The sequence below is a fragment of the Gracilinanus agilis genome, chromosome 1 (assembly GCF_016433145.1).
Source record: "Gracilinanus agilis isolate LMUSP501 chromosome 1, AgileGrace, whole genome shotgun sequence".
Taxonomy (NCBI): Eukaryota; Metazoa; Chordata; class Mammalia; order Didelphimorphia; family Didelphidae; genus Gracilinanus; species Gracilinanus agilis.
This window is the reverse complement of record NC_058130.1, coordinates 419,642,314-419,658,926: the sequence shown is the minus strand read 5'-3', so window position 1 is coordinate 419,658,926 and position 16,613 is coordinate 419,642,314. Positions and strand designations below refer to the sequence as shown.

The 16,613-nt window shown below is 42.2% G+C and overlaps 1 protein-coding gene across 1 annotated transcript in view; it reads right to left on the bottom strand.

Moving 5' to 3' along the window:
* The window catches only part of CELF4 (CUGBP Elav-like family member 4), a 557,691-nt gene that overhangs the window by 318,936 nt on the left and 222,142 nt on the right, over positions 1-16,613 (bottom strand). Inside the window, exon 3 of the mRNA XM_044681738.1 lies at positions 662-684. Within this exon, the coding sequence (XP_044537673.1) occupies positions 662-684 (23 nt within the window). The remainder of the gene's footprint in view (positions 1-661; positions 685-16,613) is intronic.

Sequence of the window (16,613 nt, the reverse complement as noted above, 5' to 3'; positions counted from 1 at the left end):
AAGGCTAAGGGGTGGGGATTGAATAATTTCCTTCTAATTTTGTTGTACTCCTACCTTGGAATATCCACACTCTTCCTTTTATTTAGAAAAATCTAGCCCCTTCTTTCAGTTCAAGTCTGACCTCCTCCCCCAAAGGCTTCCCTGACCACTTTACTCTCCCTGATCTTTTTCCTTTAGTCTACTAAGCACACACACAATCAGTCTGACTCACCTGCTTCTCTACCCTCTTGTACTATTGTTCACTGGTTCTTGTGTCTATAACTGGATTCTGAAATGAGAATGAAAGTAGATCAACCAGGCACCATGTCTAAAGCTTTATCTGCAGGTTCCTAATGCACTGATCTGATCACATCACTCCCTAACTCCTTATTGTCTTTATGCCCAACTACAAACTCTTCAGCATCCTGTTTAAGACCTGCATTTAAGATCTGCACACCTCCTCGATCCCAGTCTACCTTTCTAGCCTCATTTCACACTATCCCCCTTCTCTTACACTCTTCTAGTCAAACTGGAATGCTATTTACTCTCTAATCAGTGTGGAAATCTCTACAACAACTCCAGCCTCTCCACAAAAACTTTCAGTGACTGGGAACTCACTATCTCATTAAGCAATGAGTTCTTTTGTTAAGCAGATCTAGTTAATTAAGTTGTCTTTTCAGACAATGAGGACTCAGGTTCAGAATGCTGACCCTAAACAAAAGTCTTTCCAACCAAAGCAACAAATACACAGTTCATCTTTCACAAAGTCCTACTCAGATACCTCACTGTGGCAAGGAATTGACCCTTCATTCTCAAAGCTGCTCATAGAATGCAAATTCTGTCAATTTCTACCACAATCTAAAGGTGTTTTGTAGAGTTCTAGCAATGGAATGATTCTATCAGCCATGGGCCAGCCTAGCTCATCATCAGGAGGCTAGCCCATGGGTGATAAATTCTTTGGCCATGGCAACCCAAGAAACAAAGGAAAATGCCAAGCAGTCCAAGATTCTAGGAGAACTCATCATTCTTCAGTCTCAGTGATAAAATGGTAGAAATGGAAGCAGAAGATGCTAAGAATCACACAGGTTTTTGAAATTATTCCAGAGTAAGGTGTTGGTGCTTTACATGTAAGATCCTTGCATTGATCAATAAGTAGACATGCTAAGGCCTCCAGCATGCTGAATGAATTCACATGCTGAATTGCCTGGAGGACAAGGCCAAGAATGGCACAGGATGGTAGGCATAAATTGACTGCCATTTGTTTCATGTAATATGGAAATGCATACTGTCATATTTTGGATGGGGCAAGATGGCAGTTTAGGCATTTCCATATTACATTCATTGGAGGGAACAACCACATCAGTGAGGTGACAGGTCAACTGCTTACTGGATCTATAGGACTGAAAGCTAGAAAGGGACCTCAGAGATCATCTACTCTAGTGATTCCCAAAGTGGGCGCCACCACCCCCTGGTGGATGCTGCATCGATCCAGGAAAGCGGTGATGGCCACAGGTGCATTTGGGGGCAGTGAATAACTGTAAGGGGGTGGTGATAGTATGTGACAGGGGCGCTAAGTAATATTTTTTCTGGAAAGGAGGCGGTAGGCAAAAAAAGTTTGGGAACCACTGATCTAATCCATCTCTACTCTTTTTATAGATGAGGAGATGGAGACCCATAGAGGGGAAGTAGCAAGTCGTAAGTACTAGAGACAGTAATCAACCCCATATCTTTTGACATTCAAATCCAGTACTCATTCTACCGTACCATGGGAAGATCAGCAAAGGTTCCATGTTGGAAGTTTATTGCCACTTAAAGTAATTTAATTGAGATTGGCTCCTGGTTAATTGAGAATTGGTTGTAAATGTTTATAAAGAGGATGCTAAGTTTGAAGCTCTGAATTAATTCTGCCCTTAGACTTTCAGGTGCCAAGTCCAACTAGTGGACCATTTTGATGCAGAAGGCCATTTTTCTCTTCCTTTAATGATGGGGAGGGGTGGTGTTGGTGGTGGTGGAACTTTTTATTACTTTGGTCAAGATAGGTGAACTAAGGAAAGGTGATGAAAGGTAGCTGAAGTAGGCAAGATGCCATGCAAAATACTTCCCAGAAGGGCAATTTTCTCTGCCCCTTCCTTCCTCTTTCCTCTAAGCTGTGAAATGCAGCCAGCATCTTATTCAGAATAATATGAGATGCTATCCTCTCTTTTAAATGGTATCTATGATTTCATTGGCATAGGGAATGCCCAGTAAAGAAATCTACTTTACTAGTGGCAGGACTCTACTTCCTGAGCATTTTATGGTCCTAGAGAGTTGCCTGGGACATTGAGAGCATAAGTTATTCTCCCAGGAGAAAGTAAGGTTAATAAAGTAAGAAGAAATAGTTGTGTTTTCCTAAACAGTATCTATGAGTGGTAGAGTATACAACTAGATCATAGCATATAATATTAATCGGATATATATATATACATGTGTATATATATATATGTGTGTATATATATGTGTGTATATATATATATGTATGTATGTATTTGTTGATGAGTCTATGGTTTGCAGAATACTTTATGTGTAGTTAAGCAATGCAGTCAATAGAGGGCTAGACCTGGAGTCTAGAAGACTCATCTTCCTAGTTCAAATCTGGCCTCAGACACTTAGCTAGCTGTGTGACCCTGGGCAAGTCACTTAATCCTGTTTGCTTCAGTTTCATTATCTATAAAATGAGCTGAAGAAGGAAATGGTAAACTATTCCAGTATCTTTTCCAAGAAAACCCCAAATATGGTCACAAAGAGTCAGACATGACTGAAAAAAAATGAAGCTCTTTACATGTTAAAACATTTGAACCTTACAACAACCCTAGAAATAGGTACTATTATTATCATCTCTGTTTTCTGGATGAGGAGACTGAGGATAAAAGCAGTTAACTGACTTGATCAACATCATGTATGTAGAAACTGTCTGAGGCAGGATTTGAACTCAAGTGTTCCTGACTCCAAGTCCAGTTCTCTATCCACTACTACCTAGCTGTTTCTTTCTAAAATAGACATAGAATAACATTGAGGATGAGCACTATCTTGGAGAATATAGATGGCTTTGTACGGGTGGTAGCCCTTGACATGGGCTTCAAAGAAAGCTAGCACTTCTACCCAGACTTGAATGTCACTCCCAGGCCTGTGATCATTTTAGCTATCGTTCTCTGAGGTGCCCACTTAGAAAAGCAATGCCCGAACCTGCTCTTACTATCCTAGGAACAGATAACCCTAATCAACCCTACATGTGTATATGGGTGGTAGTGGTGGTAGTGAGGAGAAAGGTCTCTGATTCCAGTTTCCTCCCTAAAAGGCCTGGGTCCTTTGGTCATATATTATAGCATCTTAAAGCCAGAAGGTACCTTTTGACAAAACTCTTCATTTTACAAGGGAGAAAACTAAAGCCTAGAGAAGTGGCAATGTGACTAACGGAGACTAGCATCCGCAGCTCCTGGCTCCCATTCCATCCCTCCTTGCAGCCCACCACTCCCTACCACATTTTCTTAGGCTTGGTATCTCTGGAATGACCTAAGGACAACCTTTCTGTGATCCCCAGATCCCTGTTTTGGCTAGGGAGTGGGAGCACTCCTGTGGGGGAGAAGTAGGGCAGAAAAAAGCATGATATAGTGCAAAGAGCCTTGGGTCTAGGGTCAAGTGCCAGACCTCTTACTTTACAATGCAAATTGCTCACACTTATATAGCACCCTAAGTTTGATAAAGCATTTGCCTTTTGACAACCTGTGAATCAGAATCATAGGATTACAGACTGAGAGTTAGAAGGAACCTGAGAGGTTATCTAAGTCTAACTCCTTTTATTTTTACAGATGAGGAGACTAAGATGCAGAGAAAGGAAGTGACTTGCCCAAGGTTCTGCAGGTGGCAGAGTGAGATGGGAATGAGATCCTCTGAACCTAAATTCAGCACTATTATTATAAAAAGGGTAGCTAGGTGGCTCCATAGTGCATAAAGTGCTGCCTCGAGTCAGGAAGATTCATCTTCCTGAGTTCAAATCTGGCCTCAGACACATGCTAGCTGTGTGACTCTGGGCAAGTCAGTTAAGCCTGTTTGACTCAGTTTCCTCATCTGTAAAAGGAGCTGAAGGAGGAAATGGCAAACTGCTCCATCATCTCTGCTAAGAAAACCCCCCAGATCGAATCCTGAAGGACTGGGCACGGTTGAACAACGAACAACAAATGTAATTTATAAAAAAGAAAGAAACTGAAGCTCAGAGGGGTTTAGTATTACTTGTCTGAGGTCACTCAATTAGTATCCTCTGAAGGCAAGGTTTGAGCCCAGGTCTATGCAACTCTAAATGCAATGTTCTTTCCACTCAATATATCACACTGCCTCCTTTTACTTGCTACCTATTTATCCTCATGTGAATGTCTTCCTTCGTCTGGGTCTCAGTGTCCTCATCTATAAAATGAAGGACCTGGAGGAGATGAATTCTATGGTAACATCCAACTCAAAATCCTATGAACCCATTTCTAGAGGTGGTAGACATTGCTGGCAGGGATGTTGGGAAGGGAAGTTTTTTCTCAACACCAATAGGGCTTTACATTCTCCAATCCTGGGGCTTAGCCAACCAGATCCAAGCTCCACCTTCAGAGCAGAGTCCTTATCTCTTTGCTGTATGTTGCCCTACCTTAGCTCTAGGGTTTATACCTGGGCATGATGGGGTTGATGTTTGAGGAGCTGAAAGGTGTGAGTTCACATCTCAGTTGCTGGGGCTTCTGGGCTGAAAATAGCATTCTCTGAGCTGGGCTCACCCAGGGTGTGAAAAGCTTCCCTCTCAGGGAGAAAAACAGAAATGAGGAGGGGAAAAAATCATGAAATCCCTGTTTTCAACAAAAGAAAATACCAAATTCAGAATTCCTGTCCTACAGAGCTTTCAATAACAATTTATAACAATGATTCACATTTACGTTGTTTACAAATAATTTTCCTCAGCACCAGTTCTGAGAGTTATGCAGTACAAAAATTATTGTTCCTACTTTACAGATGAGGAAGTTTAGGTCCAAGAGATTAAATGACTTCCCTGGGGTCACAGAAAATAGTAAAAATGAGACACTCAGATGAGTGTTCTGAATAATAGTAACTTAGATTTTTTTAGTGCTTTTAAACATTTCAAAGAACATTCAGTGACAGACCCCTACAGAGTATCCAAAACAGCCAGTATTCTCTCCATTTTATATATAAGGAACTCAGACAGGGTAGAAGATTTTTCCAGGGCCATACAGCCTCTACCAGAACTCAGATTTCACACCTACTAAAAAGAGGGACATCTTTTTTATGAACTTTGGGGTCCATTCAATATTTCAGGCTAAATTCTGATTTTTTTTTTTTTGGAAGTGATGTATGATATATTTGTATCTGTTTTGTTTCTCTTTTCTTAGCTTTCCTTTAGCAGAGTGAAGGGGAAATTATTTAGCTAAGTGTTACAAAATAATACAATATCCTCTTATATAAGATACAAACTCCTTCAGGGTAGAAACTATTTCTTTATCTTTCTATCTTCAGCAGCTAGCACAGAGCCTGGCACATACTAGGTGCTTAATAAATGTTGGTTAATTGATTAGTTATGTGATCACGGTTAAGTCATTTATACTCTCAGTGGGCCCTAGCAACAATGTTAGGACTACAAATTACAGGCTAGTTGTTTGTTCCTGGCTTTCACTGTGGAAATTTCCTTCACTAATGAAACTGCAGGTTTTATTCTTTCCCCCCTCCATCGGGCCCACTAAAATTATGGGTAGGGCACCACCTAGATGGACATGTAGCCTTCCCATCACCCTGGATGCCTGCTGAGGTGTGGAGGGCAGTAGGCACACCTGTAAGTAAATTATCAGGAGTGCTGGGAAAGGAAGCTTGTTCTTAGTTCATGTTCCCCATCTTCTGAAGGGCTTGGTCAGCCAGCACTGAGCTCCCAACCTCAGAGCAGCTTCTTGCTATGTACTCAATTCTAAGGTTCACATCATAACTGGTAGAGAGAGAGTTTAAGAAGCTGACAGGATGTGGCTCACATCTTGATTGGGGGGCTGCTAGGGAAGGCTGAGAGAGAATCTTGGATTGTCTGAATAATACACTGAGCTCATGGGATAGTGGGGAAAAAGGTGGATTTTAAGAGTCAATAGCCCTGGGTTCAAAATCTAATTTTGATACAACTGTGATTCTATCCACATCAGCTAACTTCCTCAAGCCTCAGTTTCTATTCCCCCACCCCAAACCCTTACTTTCTTTTATAGAATGGTTACTAAGTTTCAGATCCAAAGCAAAATAGTAAGGGGCAGGCAACTGGGGGTTAAGTCACTCTCTCAGGGTCACCCAGCAAAGAAGTGTTTGAGGCCATACTTGAACCCTGGACCATCTGTCTCTAGGCATGGCTCTCTACCCACTGAATCATGTAGCTGCTCAAGCCTCAGTTTTAAATTCAGTAAAATGGGGTCAGTAATTTTTGGACTACTTACCTCATAGGGTTTTGTGGGAATACATTTTACAAACCTGAGACATTTAACGTCTCTGAGCCTTATTTTTCTCATCTACAAAACAAAGAGGTTGGACTAGATAACCTTTCAGGTCTCTTCCAGCTCTAGGTATATGACTTTATGAGTCATGCAGACTATTATCATCAGTATTAATCTGTCGAGCCCAGGTCCACTCACCCTAAAAGTATGGACACTGACCTCCTGACAGAGAGGTGATGGACCCAGAATACAGGATGAGTCATACATTTTTGGGCCTGGCAAACGTATAGGTTTGTTTTGTTCTATTTGCGTATTTGTTACAAGGACTGCATTTTTCTTTTTTTATTTTGGGGGGGAGGTAGTGATTGAGAGGAGAAAACTACTGATATTGTCAAAATAATGAGAAAGGTATTAAAAAAGGACATTGGAGCAGTTTTTAGAAATATACAGAACAGAAGAGAACAGAGGAAGCTCAGAGGGAGAAACAGAGAAGTAAGACAGTTTTGAAAGTAATACTTATTAACATTTATTATGCACTTTAAAAAGGCAAACTATATACATAATTGTGATTTATGATTTCATATAGAATTCTCTTTTTCTGTGCTGTTTTGTATAGGAAGATATTCTATCCCTTTCTCTCTCCCCTCATTCCAGATGGGGGGAAAGTTGGGCTTGGCATTGGAAGACACTGGGTTGCTCTGAGGTCTTTAGGAGATCAAGACCTACCCGGCTGGCTTGTTACTTCTTCCCTAGAGATAATCAAGGATGGAGCAAGGACCAGAGAACTTTAGTTAAGAAAACTTAAGCAGTTTAGATAGTATTCAGTCTGGGACTAGTTGGTTTCTTTTATCTATACTCTCTATGAACTTTACTCTAGTGAGGTGATTTTATTTTTATTTTTATTTTATTTTATTTTATTTTCTTGCAAATAAAACCTAGGTGGCACACTCTTATAGTTTGGAATTCATGGAGAAAGGAAATAGGGAAGTGGATGCTAAGACCAGGCTATCCAAAAATGGTGGTAGGGGCTGAGAAGGGAGAAAAAGGTAAATGGAGATTGGGTGCAAGAAAACTTTAAAATATAAGCTGAGAGTCTGGTGGACTCAGGGTTCTAGGAGCTTTACTGATTATAGTTGAAGTTTAGGGATCTGTGGAAATTTAGAAAACAGTGAAAGCTGAAAGCCCTGGGGACTGAAGGCCAAGTTCAAATTCCACATGACCAGTTGGTGCCCTATGAAACTAATCACTGGTTAGTGAGGTCTGAGATCCAGGGCTGGATTTGCATATTCTCACTCTAGAGCACTCTCTTCCAGACACAATTTCATGTTCTGAAATCTTTCCCTAGGACTGGAACTATCTCCCTCACCAAATTAGTGACTCCCCTAGGCTTCAAATACCAAACAGCTCAACATTTCACTTCTTCCTCTGGGTTTCCCAGCCTGAGATTGCTGACTTAACAGGGGGGAGAGGGGAGAGATCTCCAGGGCATATACTGCCCTCCACACCTCCTCATCAGGCTGCAGTATCCCAGAAGAGGGCACTTCACCTCCATGGTATGTAGTGATGGCTTTTCAGGAGTGGGCAGTTCAGGAGACCCTTTGCAACCTCTTCCTTGGGGCCTTGAGGATTTAAACTCTTACACCACTGGGTATAGTAGGGGCACCTTTGAATATTCCCAGCACGAATCCCAACCTTCATTTCTACCCTAACGTACAGGAGATAATTAAGTCTCTCTCAGGCCTCCTCAGTATAATGCAGATTAATTTATTATTTAAATCTGAATAGAATATTAGCTCATTGTCTTAATAGTTCTGATAAATGCTCATTCACTCAAAGGCAGAAGACATGCTCCCCACCCCCCACATTCTAATTTTCTTGAAAAACATTTTATTTCACAGTACTATGGAAATGTGGAGTTTGTGCCACCCACTCTCCTCTGTTACAGGAGCCCTTTCAATTATCTCAAAAGCTTTCCAGAACACAAGATAGAGGCCTGGCCCTGTTGCCCCCTCCCTAATCAAAATAGTGAGAATGTTATCCTACCAGCAGCTTTGGCTGTGGCTCCAATCAAAATTCTTCAAAGGTATTTGAATGTGTATGTGTAGGTATACAACTGTAGGTATGGGATGCTTATGTGTATGTGAATAAGTGTGGGGGACACACCCCTATATCTCATTGTCTCTGCTACGCATTTCTTTGATCCTGAAAATGGAGCCACTCCAAGATGGAAATGGCGTTTTGTTCTGCTTCCTTACAAACTACAAACGGGCCAAAAAGGGCTGACATCCTATAATTTCATAAAGTAGATTGGGGGACTCTAGAGAAGCCCTTCTCTCTCTCCTACATTTGTATACATAGTGTTGTACATACGTTGTATACACGAGTTTTTGTATGATGTATGTATAGATGGATATGAAACTACATGGTCTAGTGAGAACTTAGAGGATACCTTCATTATTGCCCTAGTTATTCAGCTTCCCCCCCCCCCAACTTTCTTTACTTCCTTTTTACAAGCCTCCCTCCCCAAAGCTGCTGGCCATACATTTACTGGGAGAGTTGTAGCTTGAGCCCATAAGGACAAAAGCCAACTCTGGAGGGAAAGAGAAGGATGACATGTTTCCCTACTAAAACAGTGAGCTTCCCAAGCTCAACTCTGCTCCACCGATCCATTAGTATCACCAGTCACCACCAGCCATCTTCCCCTTTAAGCTTCTTTTATGCCAGTGATGGGCAACCTTTTGAGCTTGGTGTGTAAAAATTCACCAAAAAACTGAGCATAACTCAGGAGATGTGTTGCTTCGAGAAAAAAAACATAATTCCGTGATATTTATAGTTTAAATAACAAAATGTATAATTGTAATATATAACTGTATCTAGTAAACCAAAACTGGTAAATTAATATAGGTAGAATTGCCATTTATAGGGCACAGAGTGTCTACACCACACTACAGCAAATGTTTCATCCTCGACATGCTGCCACGTGTCATCGAGAATGGCTATGCGTGTCAGTGCTGACATGTGTGTCATAGGTTTGCCATCACTTCTCTATGCCTATGTGCCCTGTCTTCTCTAATATCCTTCCTTTGGCTAAGTATCCTCAGCAATCACACTTGTTCTCCCCACCCTTCTGCCACTTTTCCTTGGTCTGATCTCCCTTATAGTTCAACTCTAGCCACCATGCTCCCCTGCCTAAGTTCCTCCTGGGCAATGTTCTGGTAATGGAAGCCAGAGAGGAGAAGCTGCAAGGGATCATGCTAGCAGTGGGAGGGAGAATACAATTCTATCTGCTGCCCTAGTTTGGATGGAGAACCCAGGAGAGGTACCAGGAGTAGGAGGCAGTACTGTGTGCCTCTAGCTGAATCTAAGGCAGTGAGGCCCCCTAATCGCTCATCATCTTCCATTCTTCCAGGTGGGAGTGGTGGCATTGAGTGGACCATAGCCACTGCTGTGGTTCCTGCTACCCACAGCAGGAGTCTTGACTCACTAGCTTTGGCAGTGAGCCTGGTCTTCATGCATCAACACACACATGCATACCACTAACACCACCAGCACCCAAACCCACCAGGCACAGACAAACACCTAAACACACTCTACCATAGGCCCTCACTCACTCCATCTAAGACTGGCTGCACTTCCCCATAACCCTTCTCTACATAAACTCCCTCCATTCTAATTGTCCTCTTCTGAATCCAGATCTCTTTACGAGTATCTTCCTTTCCCCATCTAACCTCTCTACTTTTCTCACACTCTTTCCTTTACCTCCTAATCCTTCCCAGTTACTTTTCCTCCTATTGCCCTGTTTGGTTCTCCTGGTCTTACCCCCATCTATTTGCTTAGCATTATAGACTTTTAGAGCCCCCGTCCCACCAGATTTTAGCTAGCCAGGCTAAGTAGCTTTCCTCCTGGGTACTTCTCTCTTCTCCCTTCTCTCAAATGACACCTGCTCAACTCTTTCCTTCCGTCTTCTCTGTCCTCAGCCTCTTCCACAGTGCTCAGTATAGAGTAATCACTTAATAAGTGCCAGTTGCCTGATATCTGAGTCTACCCAAGTTCTGTCCCTGGGACAGACCAAGGATGGGACTGGCAGAACTTGGGGCTCCTCAGGCTCTGGGAAACCAGTTATTTGACAATTCTCCAAGGTGGGCTTGGGCCACATAGACAACCTGTGATGCTTTCCCTTTTCCCTACTGTCCGTATCAGCAGACCTATTTGTCAGCTGAGTATCTGTAAAATCCCCCTTAGTTCAGTGGTGCTTGGTCAGGCCCCTCCACTAAGGAAGGAAGGAAGGAAGGAAGGAAGGAAGGAAGGAGGGAGGGAGGGAGGGAAGGAAAGATGGAGGGAGGAAGGAAAGAGAACAAGGTGAATTCAGGGAACTAAAAAGCAATTTACTAATCTGGAAGCCAGCCAGCTGCCTTGGCAGAGGGAGGGGGAGAGAACAGGCTGACACTGGTGCCTCTGCCCACCCTTGTCACACACTTTTTTTGCCCCTATCTCTTCCTTCCCTCTTGGGTTTCCCATGGTTAGCTTAGGAGAGGTGCATTCCCCAATCCCAAACTGTCTTCAGCTCTGGGGCTTGTCTACCTCCTTGGGGGCCAAGAAGAAAGATTGCCAGTGAATGTCTACAGGCTGGGAGGGGAATGCAACCTACCCTTTCTCTTTCCCATTCTGAGAGAAAGAGACAGAGAAGAAGGGATGGAGGGAGGGAGAAAAGGAGGGAGGGAGAGAGAGAGAGGAGGGGAGAGGAAAGGAGGGACAGTCTATCTCTACCTCTCTTATTCTCTCTCTCATTCTGTTTCTCTTTCTCTGGTGGAAGGGTATCTAGGAAGCACTTGCACTTCACCCTGTTGGCAAATCCAAATTTATATCTGTGGATTTTAGTTTGCCAAACTGAAAACGACCATGTTGGGCTAGACAGAGCATGGATAGTATGAGAAAGGCAGTTTCTGGAGATGAAAGAATCCTAGTGTGGGCTTTAAAGGGATGTTTTTTTGTTCTGTTGCTTAACTGAGTTGAAGGAGTCTGAGGTGCTCTGCAAACTGAGTCACTGTGAGAAAAAATAGTTTGTACTATTATTACTTATAATAACAGCTAGCACATAGGCCTTTAAGGTTTACAAATGTTATCATTTGAGCTTCAAAATGACTCTGGGAGATAGGTGCTATTATTATACCCATTTTACATATAAAGAAACTGAGGTGGACAGATCTCACTTAACATTGCCCAGATAGCAAGTATCTATAGCTGAATTTGAACTCAGGTCTTCCTGAACCCAGGTCTACTGCTTTATTTCCTATGCCACCTATAAGCCTATGCTACTTTTGTAACCTTGGACAAATCATTTATTCTCTGAGTCCCAGTTTATTCACCTATAAAATAAGGGAGTCGATCAAGATGATCACCTCATTCCCTTTTAGTTGACTAATACAAAACTTCAAAGATAATATATATATATATATATGTATATTATATTATATTATATAGATAAGATATATAAATGACAGCACCTACATATAATATATTCCTCTCAATACCTCTGTGAGGTGGGAGAGTACCTTTATTCCCATTTCATAGATAAGGAAGCTAAAGCTAAAATAAGGGAAATCATTTGCCTAAAGTTTAAGAGCAGAGTGAGGAATCAGAACCCAAGACTCTGGACACAAAGTCCAGCACTCTGGCTGCTACCATGAGCTGCCTAGGACTCTATGGGTATAGCTCCAAAGATCCAGAGTTTAGTGAGTATTGAGTCATGGAAAATATCTGGGAAATACAAACAAGTAAGATGTAATATCTATATCTATATCTATATCTATGTATATTTGTCAAATGATGTCTCTTCTAGTGAATCACTATCCCCAAAAAGGGAAGGAAGGGAGATCCCTAGGAACTTTTATGTAACAAACAAATTAATTAATTAATTTTAAAAATCAGGGAAGACTTTTCCAGTGGCCCAAATAATGAACCTTACTCCCAGGCATTCTGCCCTGTAGGAGGTCCCATGGAGAAACCACAGAAACACCAGCATTCCTGCCTCCAAGGAGAATCTAGCTAGGGAGTGGACAGAGACACCCTTGAAAGAATTAAATGAGAACATTAGATAGATTAGACAACTGTCCAGGAGATGTCACATTTAGCAGAGGCCAAGAAAAGTGAAACCACTTGGCTGAGGCCACACAGGTTATAAGTGGCAGAAGCAGGACTCAAGTCAAGGCCCCCTGACTCCAAATCTAACTTTCATTCTATTGCACTGAAAGTGATAAAATGGGAAAGACTTTGGGGCGGTAATATGAAGATCTTCAGGAATTCAGGTACTTGTTCCATTCATTTATTTTTTGGCCGTGTGCTATTGGGCAAGACTTGACTTCCCAGATCCTCAGTTTCTTCATCTGTAAAATGGTTTTAATACTTAAACTACAGCTGCAGAGTGTTATATAAAGTAAGCTATTACTACTTGTCAAGCAAGGTCCAACCAGGCAACCTGCATCTGCCTTTGCCCAAGCTCAACCTCCTTGCATCTCTTCAAGAGACCTGAAAGGAACAAAATACCAACACAGTGCCAAAAGCTGTCATCCGTGTGCTTTGCAGGCCCCAGATCCTAGGGCTTTGGCATTTGGCCAAGGACCAAGGCTGGCCCGAGGTAGAGATGAAGTAGGCAGCCGCCCATGTGGTGTAATAAAAAAGAGAAAAGCACTAAGAAAGCTCCATCTACCCCTAAATATCTCAGAGATCTCTGGATTTACTCTCCCTCAGAATCACTGCCTGCCCTTCTTCTCTATTATTCAAACAACAATGGCCATTCCAGTTCTAATAAGCTTCCTTTTCTCCTGGGAATGTCCAGTCCACAACAATAAAGATAATGATAATAGAGTGTGGGAGCTGAAAAGGACCTCTGAGACCTTCTCTAGCCAAACCCCCTCATTTTACAAGGTAGCCTAGAAAGGGGAAGCAACTTACCCAAGGTCGCCAGGTTTAGTTACTCTCCAAGGAATATTTCCTGAATGTCTAGAACTTGAGATGTGTTCCCAACTTAGATTCAGCAAATCTTTATTGTGTACCTGCTTGCTATGTCTAAGGCACTGCGTTGTCACATGGGAGCTACAAAGATGAATATGGCATAGTCTTAGCTCTGAGAATGCTGATTGTCTTACAAGAGTACTTTTGGAATCAGTACCTGTGGAGTGGAGAGGCCACTGAATTAGGAGTCAGAGATCTTGGGGCTGAATAATGCCTCTGCTTACTTTCTTGTTCTGTTACTTTAGGCAATTTATTTAGGCATTTATTTCATCTCTATGGGCCTTGGTTTCCTCATCTATAAAATGAGGGAGTTGGACTAGACCATCTCTAAGGTCTAGCCCAACTCTAAATTATATGAACTGTGATTTCATTTAATCTTCCCAACCTTTCTATTCTTATTTGGCAAGAAAGCAAACAGAGGCTCAGGCAATCAAAGTGGCTTGACTGAGATCATACAGCAAGTTAATCCCACAATGATGATCTTAAACTCACGCAGGAGACTTTTTCTCCATCCATTCAATAATCACCTAGTTGAGCCATACCTGGTAGATAAGTAAGACAAAGATGACTAGAACCCAGAATTGGTTTTGGTTCTGGTGATCTTCCTAACTGACCCATGTGCATCTGTGATTTCCTGAACCAGACTCTCCTCTGGTAGCTGGACTGCCTAAGCAGCCCTGGAAGCCCTAGAGAATGGGGAACACTCACAGCCATGTTAATGCTAACAATCCCCAGGTCCAGAGAAACAAATGTGCCCCATGCACAAAAGGTGTTAAGCCCAGCAAGAAAAATATATGGGACACCTCTTGTGGTTTTTTCACACTGTCCAATCATACAGATGGCAATTAATTTCCTCTATAAATGAAACACCTTTCATATCACTTTATCTGGAGAGGCAGAATTGACAGCGGCGGGCGTAATTTATACATACCTTTTACCCATCTGTTAGCATTAGGCCTTTCGGTTACATGCTTTTTCCCTTCAATTCTCTCCCCAAATTGAAAGGGATTAGGTTAGGATTAGGTGAGTGTTTTAACCAGAAAGTCAAAAAGATGGATGGAGATATTTCCAGACAAATAATACCCAAGAGAGAGCCCCACACAATGACATCCAGGTGGGACTCAGTAGACTGGGAAATTATCTTGCCTGGAGGAGGGGCAAGAACTAGTTGGTATTACAGAATGGTAGCACTCAAATGACCTTAGGGATCATCTTATCCAACCTCTAATTTTAAACTGAGGAAACTGAGACCCAGAGATGTGAAGAAAATTGCCTGAGGTCAAAGAGTTAGTTAGTGGCACAAATGGGACTAGAATCTAGGTCTTCAGATGCCCAGTTGGGTGTGCTTCTCCCTCCAACTTGCCATTGAAAACTACACAAGAGGCAGACAAATGAAAGTCTTGCCATTAGAAGAACTGAGTTCGAATCGTATGTTGGTATGTATCTATATAGCTATTGGAGGGAGAACTCTCTGGAATGCCTGTATAGGCATTTGCTGATTCAGCCTAGGCTTTAAGGCATATGGCTTGCATATTGGAGGATCCCAAGGCTAGAGAGCAAACTGGCACTTAAAAGGACTAATAATTCTGACAGAAAAACTTTCTGGGTTATCCCTATCTTCTTCAGACCTGAATCCTGGTTTTATGGGGGCCATCAAAGATAGGGTCTAGGTTTGGAGATGATCTCTTTGATAGCATTTGGTCATGTTGGAGGTGGTTTCCCCAAAATGAAACAGTCTATAACCACACTGTATATACGCTCTACTCTGTCCTATGCTGTCTTGTTGGGGATGGGGGAGAGGAGACAAAGTTTCTATTCTCAGGAACTCTGTCTAGCTAGAGAGGGAAAAGAGGATAGCTAAGAGGACAATACGGGTGCTTGTGGTCAAATACTAGATTGAGTAGCACAGAGTACTAAGGGAAAGAGGGTTTCTGTGTAGCAAGAGACTGGAAGAGTTGGAACTGCAAGGACAGTTGGGATTTGGTGTCTAGGAAAGAAGAAAGGAAGGATAGAAGCCAAACCAAGCATTTGTTAGGTGCTTACAATGTACTAGGCTCATTGTAATCTCATTTCATTTTCATAACAACCATGGCAGGTAGTTAGTATTATTATCCCCATTTTACAGTTAGAGTGACTGAGATATACAGAGCTCAAGTGACTTGAACAGGGTTACACAACCAATAAGTATCCGAGTCAGGATTAGAATTCAGGTCTTCCTGAACCCAAGTCTAGCATTCTGTCGATTGCACCAATAAGCTGCCTTCAGATGCCTTAGAGAGGAGTGGTAATAATTTCAGGAATGACATGAAAAAAGACAGGGATGAGCATGGCCTATGTGAAGATCAGTAAGGTGATGAAAGTGAATCGAGACAGACAGGAAAGGACTTTATTAAACAAACCATTTTTGAAGATAGGGTGATATATGAGCCCACATAAGCCATATGAATTGGGTCTAGCCCATACTGAGTTACACTCCTTTCATCAATGTCTCTCTCTCAATAACCTGCAGGATTTTATTAATGTCTGTGGAGCCCATGAACATTGATTAATTAATGTTGGTGTTTTTTTTGCCTTACATTGTAGGCTCAGAGATGGACGTTACAGATTGGTGGGGCCTCTTTGGTTTCAGACATGGATTGAAATCTGTTGCAATCTTTTGTCCTGGTCTCTACTCACATCCCCTAGTCCAGTTGTAGGTAAGTGACCCAGACACAAAGGGACCCCTCCAGAACCTACTCTTTGAGCTCGAGGTTTGCCTAGAACAAGTAGGAGAAGGAAGCAAAGAGCATAGGAGTCACTGATCCCCATCTATTGCATCCAACCAATAGATCCTCAATCTATTGCTCAGTGCTGTCTCCTGCCCTTGAATTGAGTCTTATGTATAGGGTCCAGTGACCTCAATGATTCTTGGGATCAGACCTTAGCCTGGTCTGGGAACTAAGTCTGTTCTGTTTCTTGATTTCTCCAAAAATAGAATGAGGAATAGTCAAAGAGCCAGCACTGCCTAAGTGACAGAGCAGGGGAGATCAGGTAGTACAATGTCAGCTGAACGATCTTTTAAACCACCTGTGTGTGTGTGTGTGTGTGTGTGTGTGTGTGTGTGTGTGTGTGTGTGTGTATGTGTGTGTGTGTGTGTGA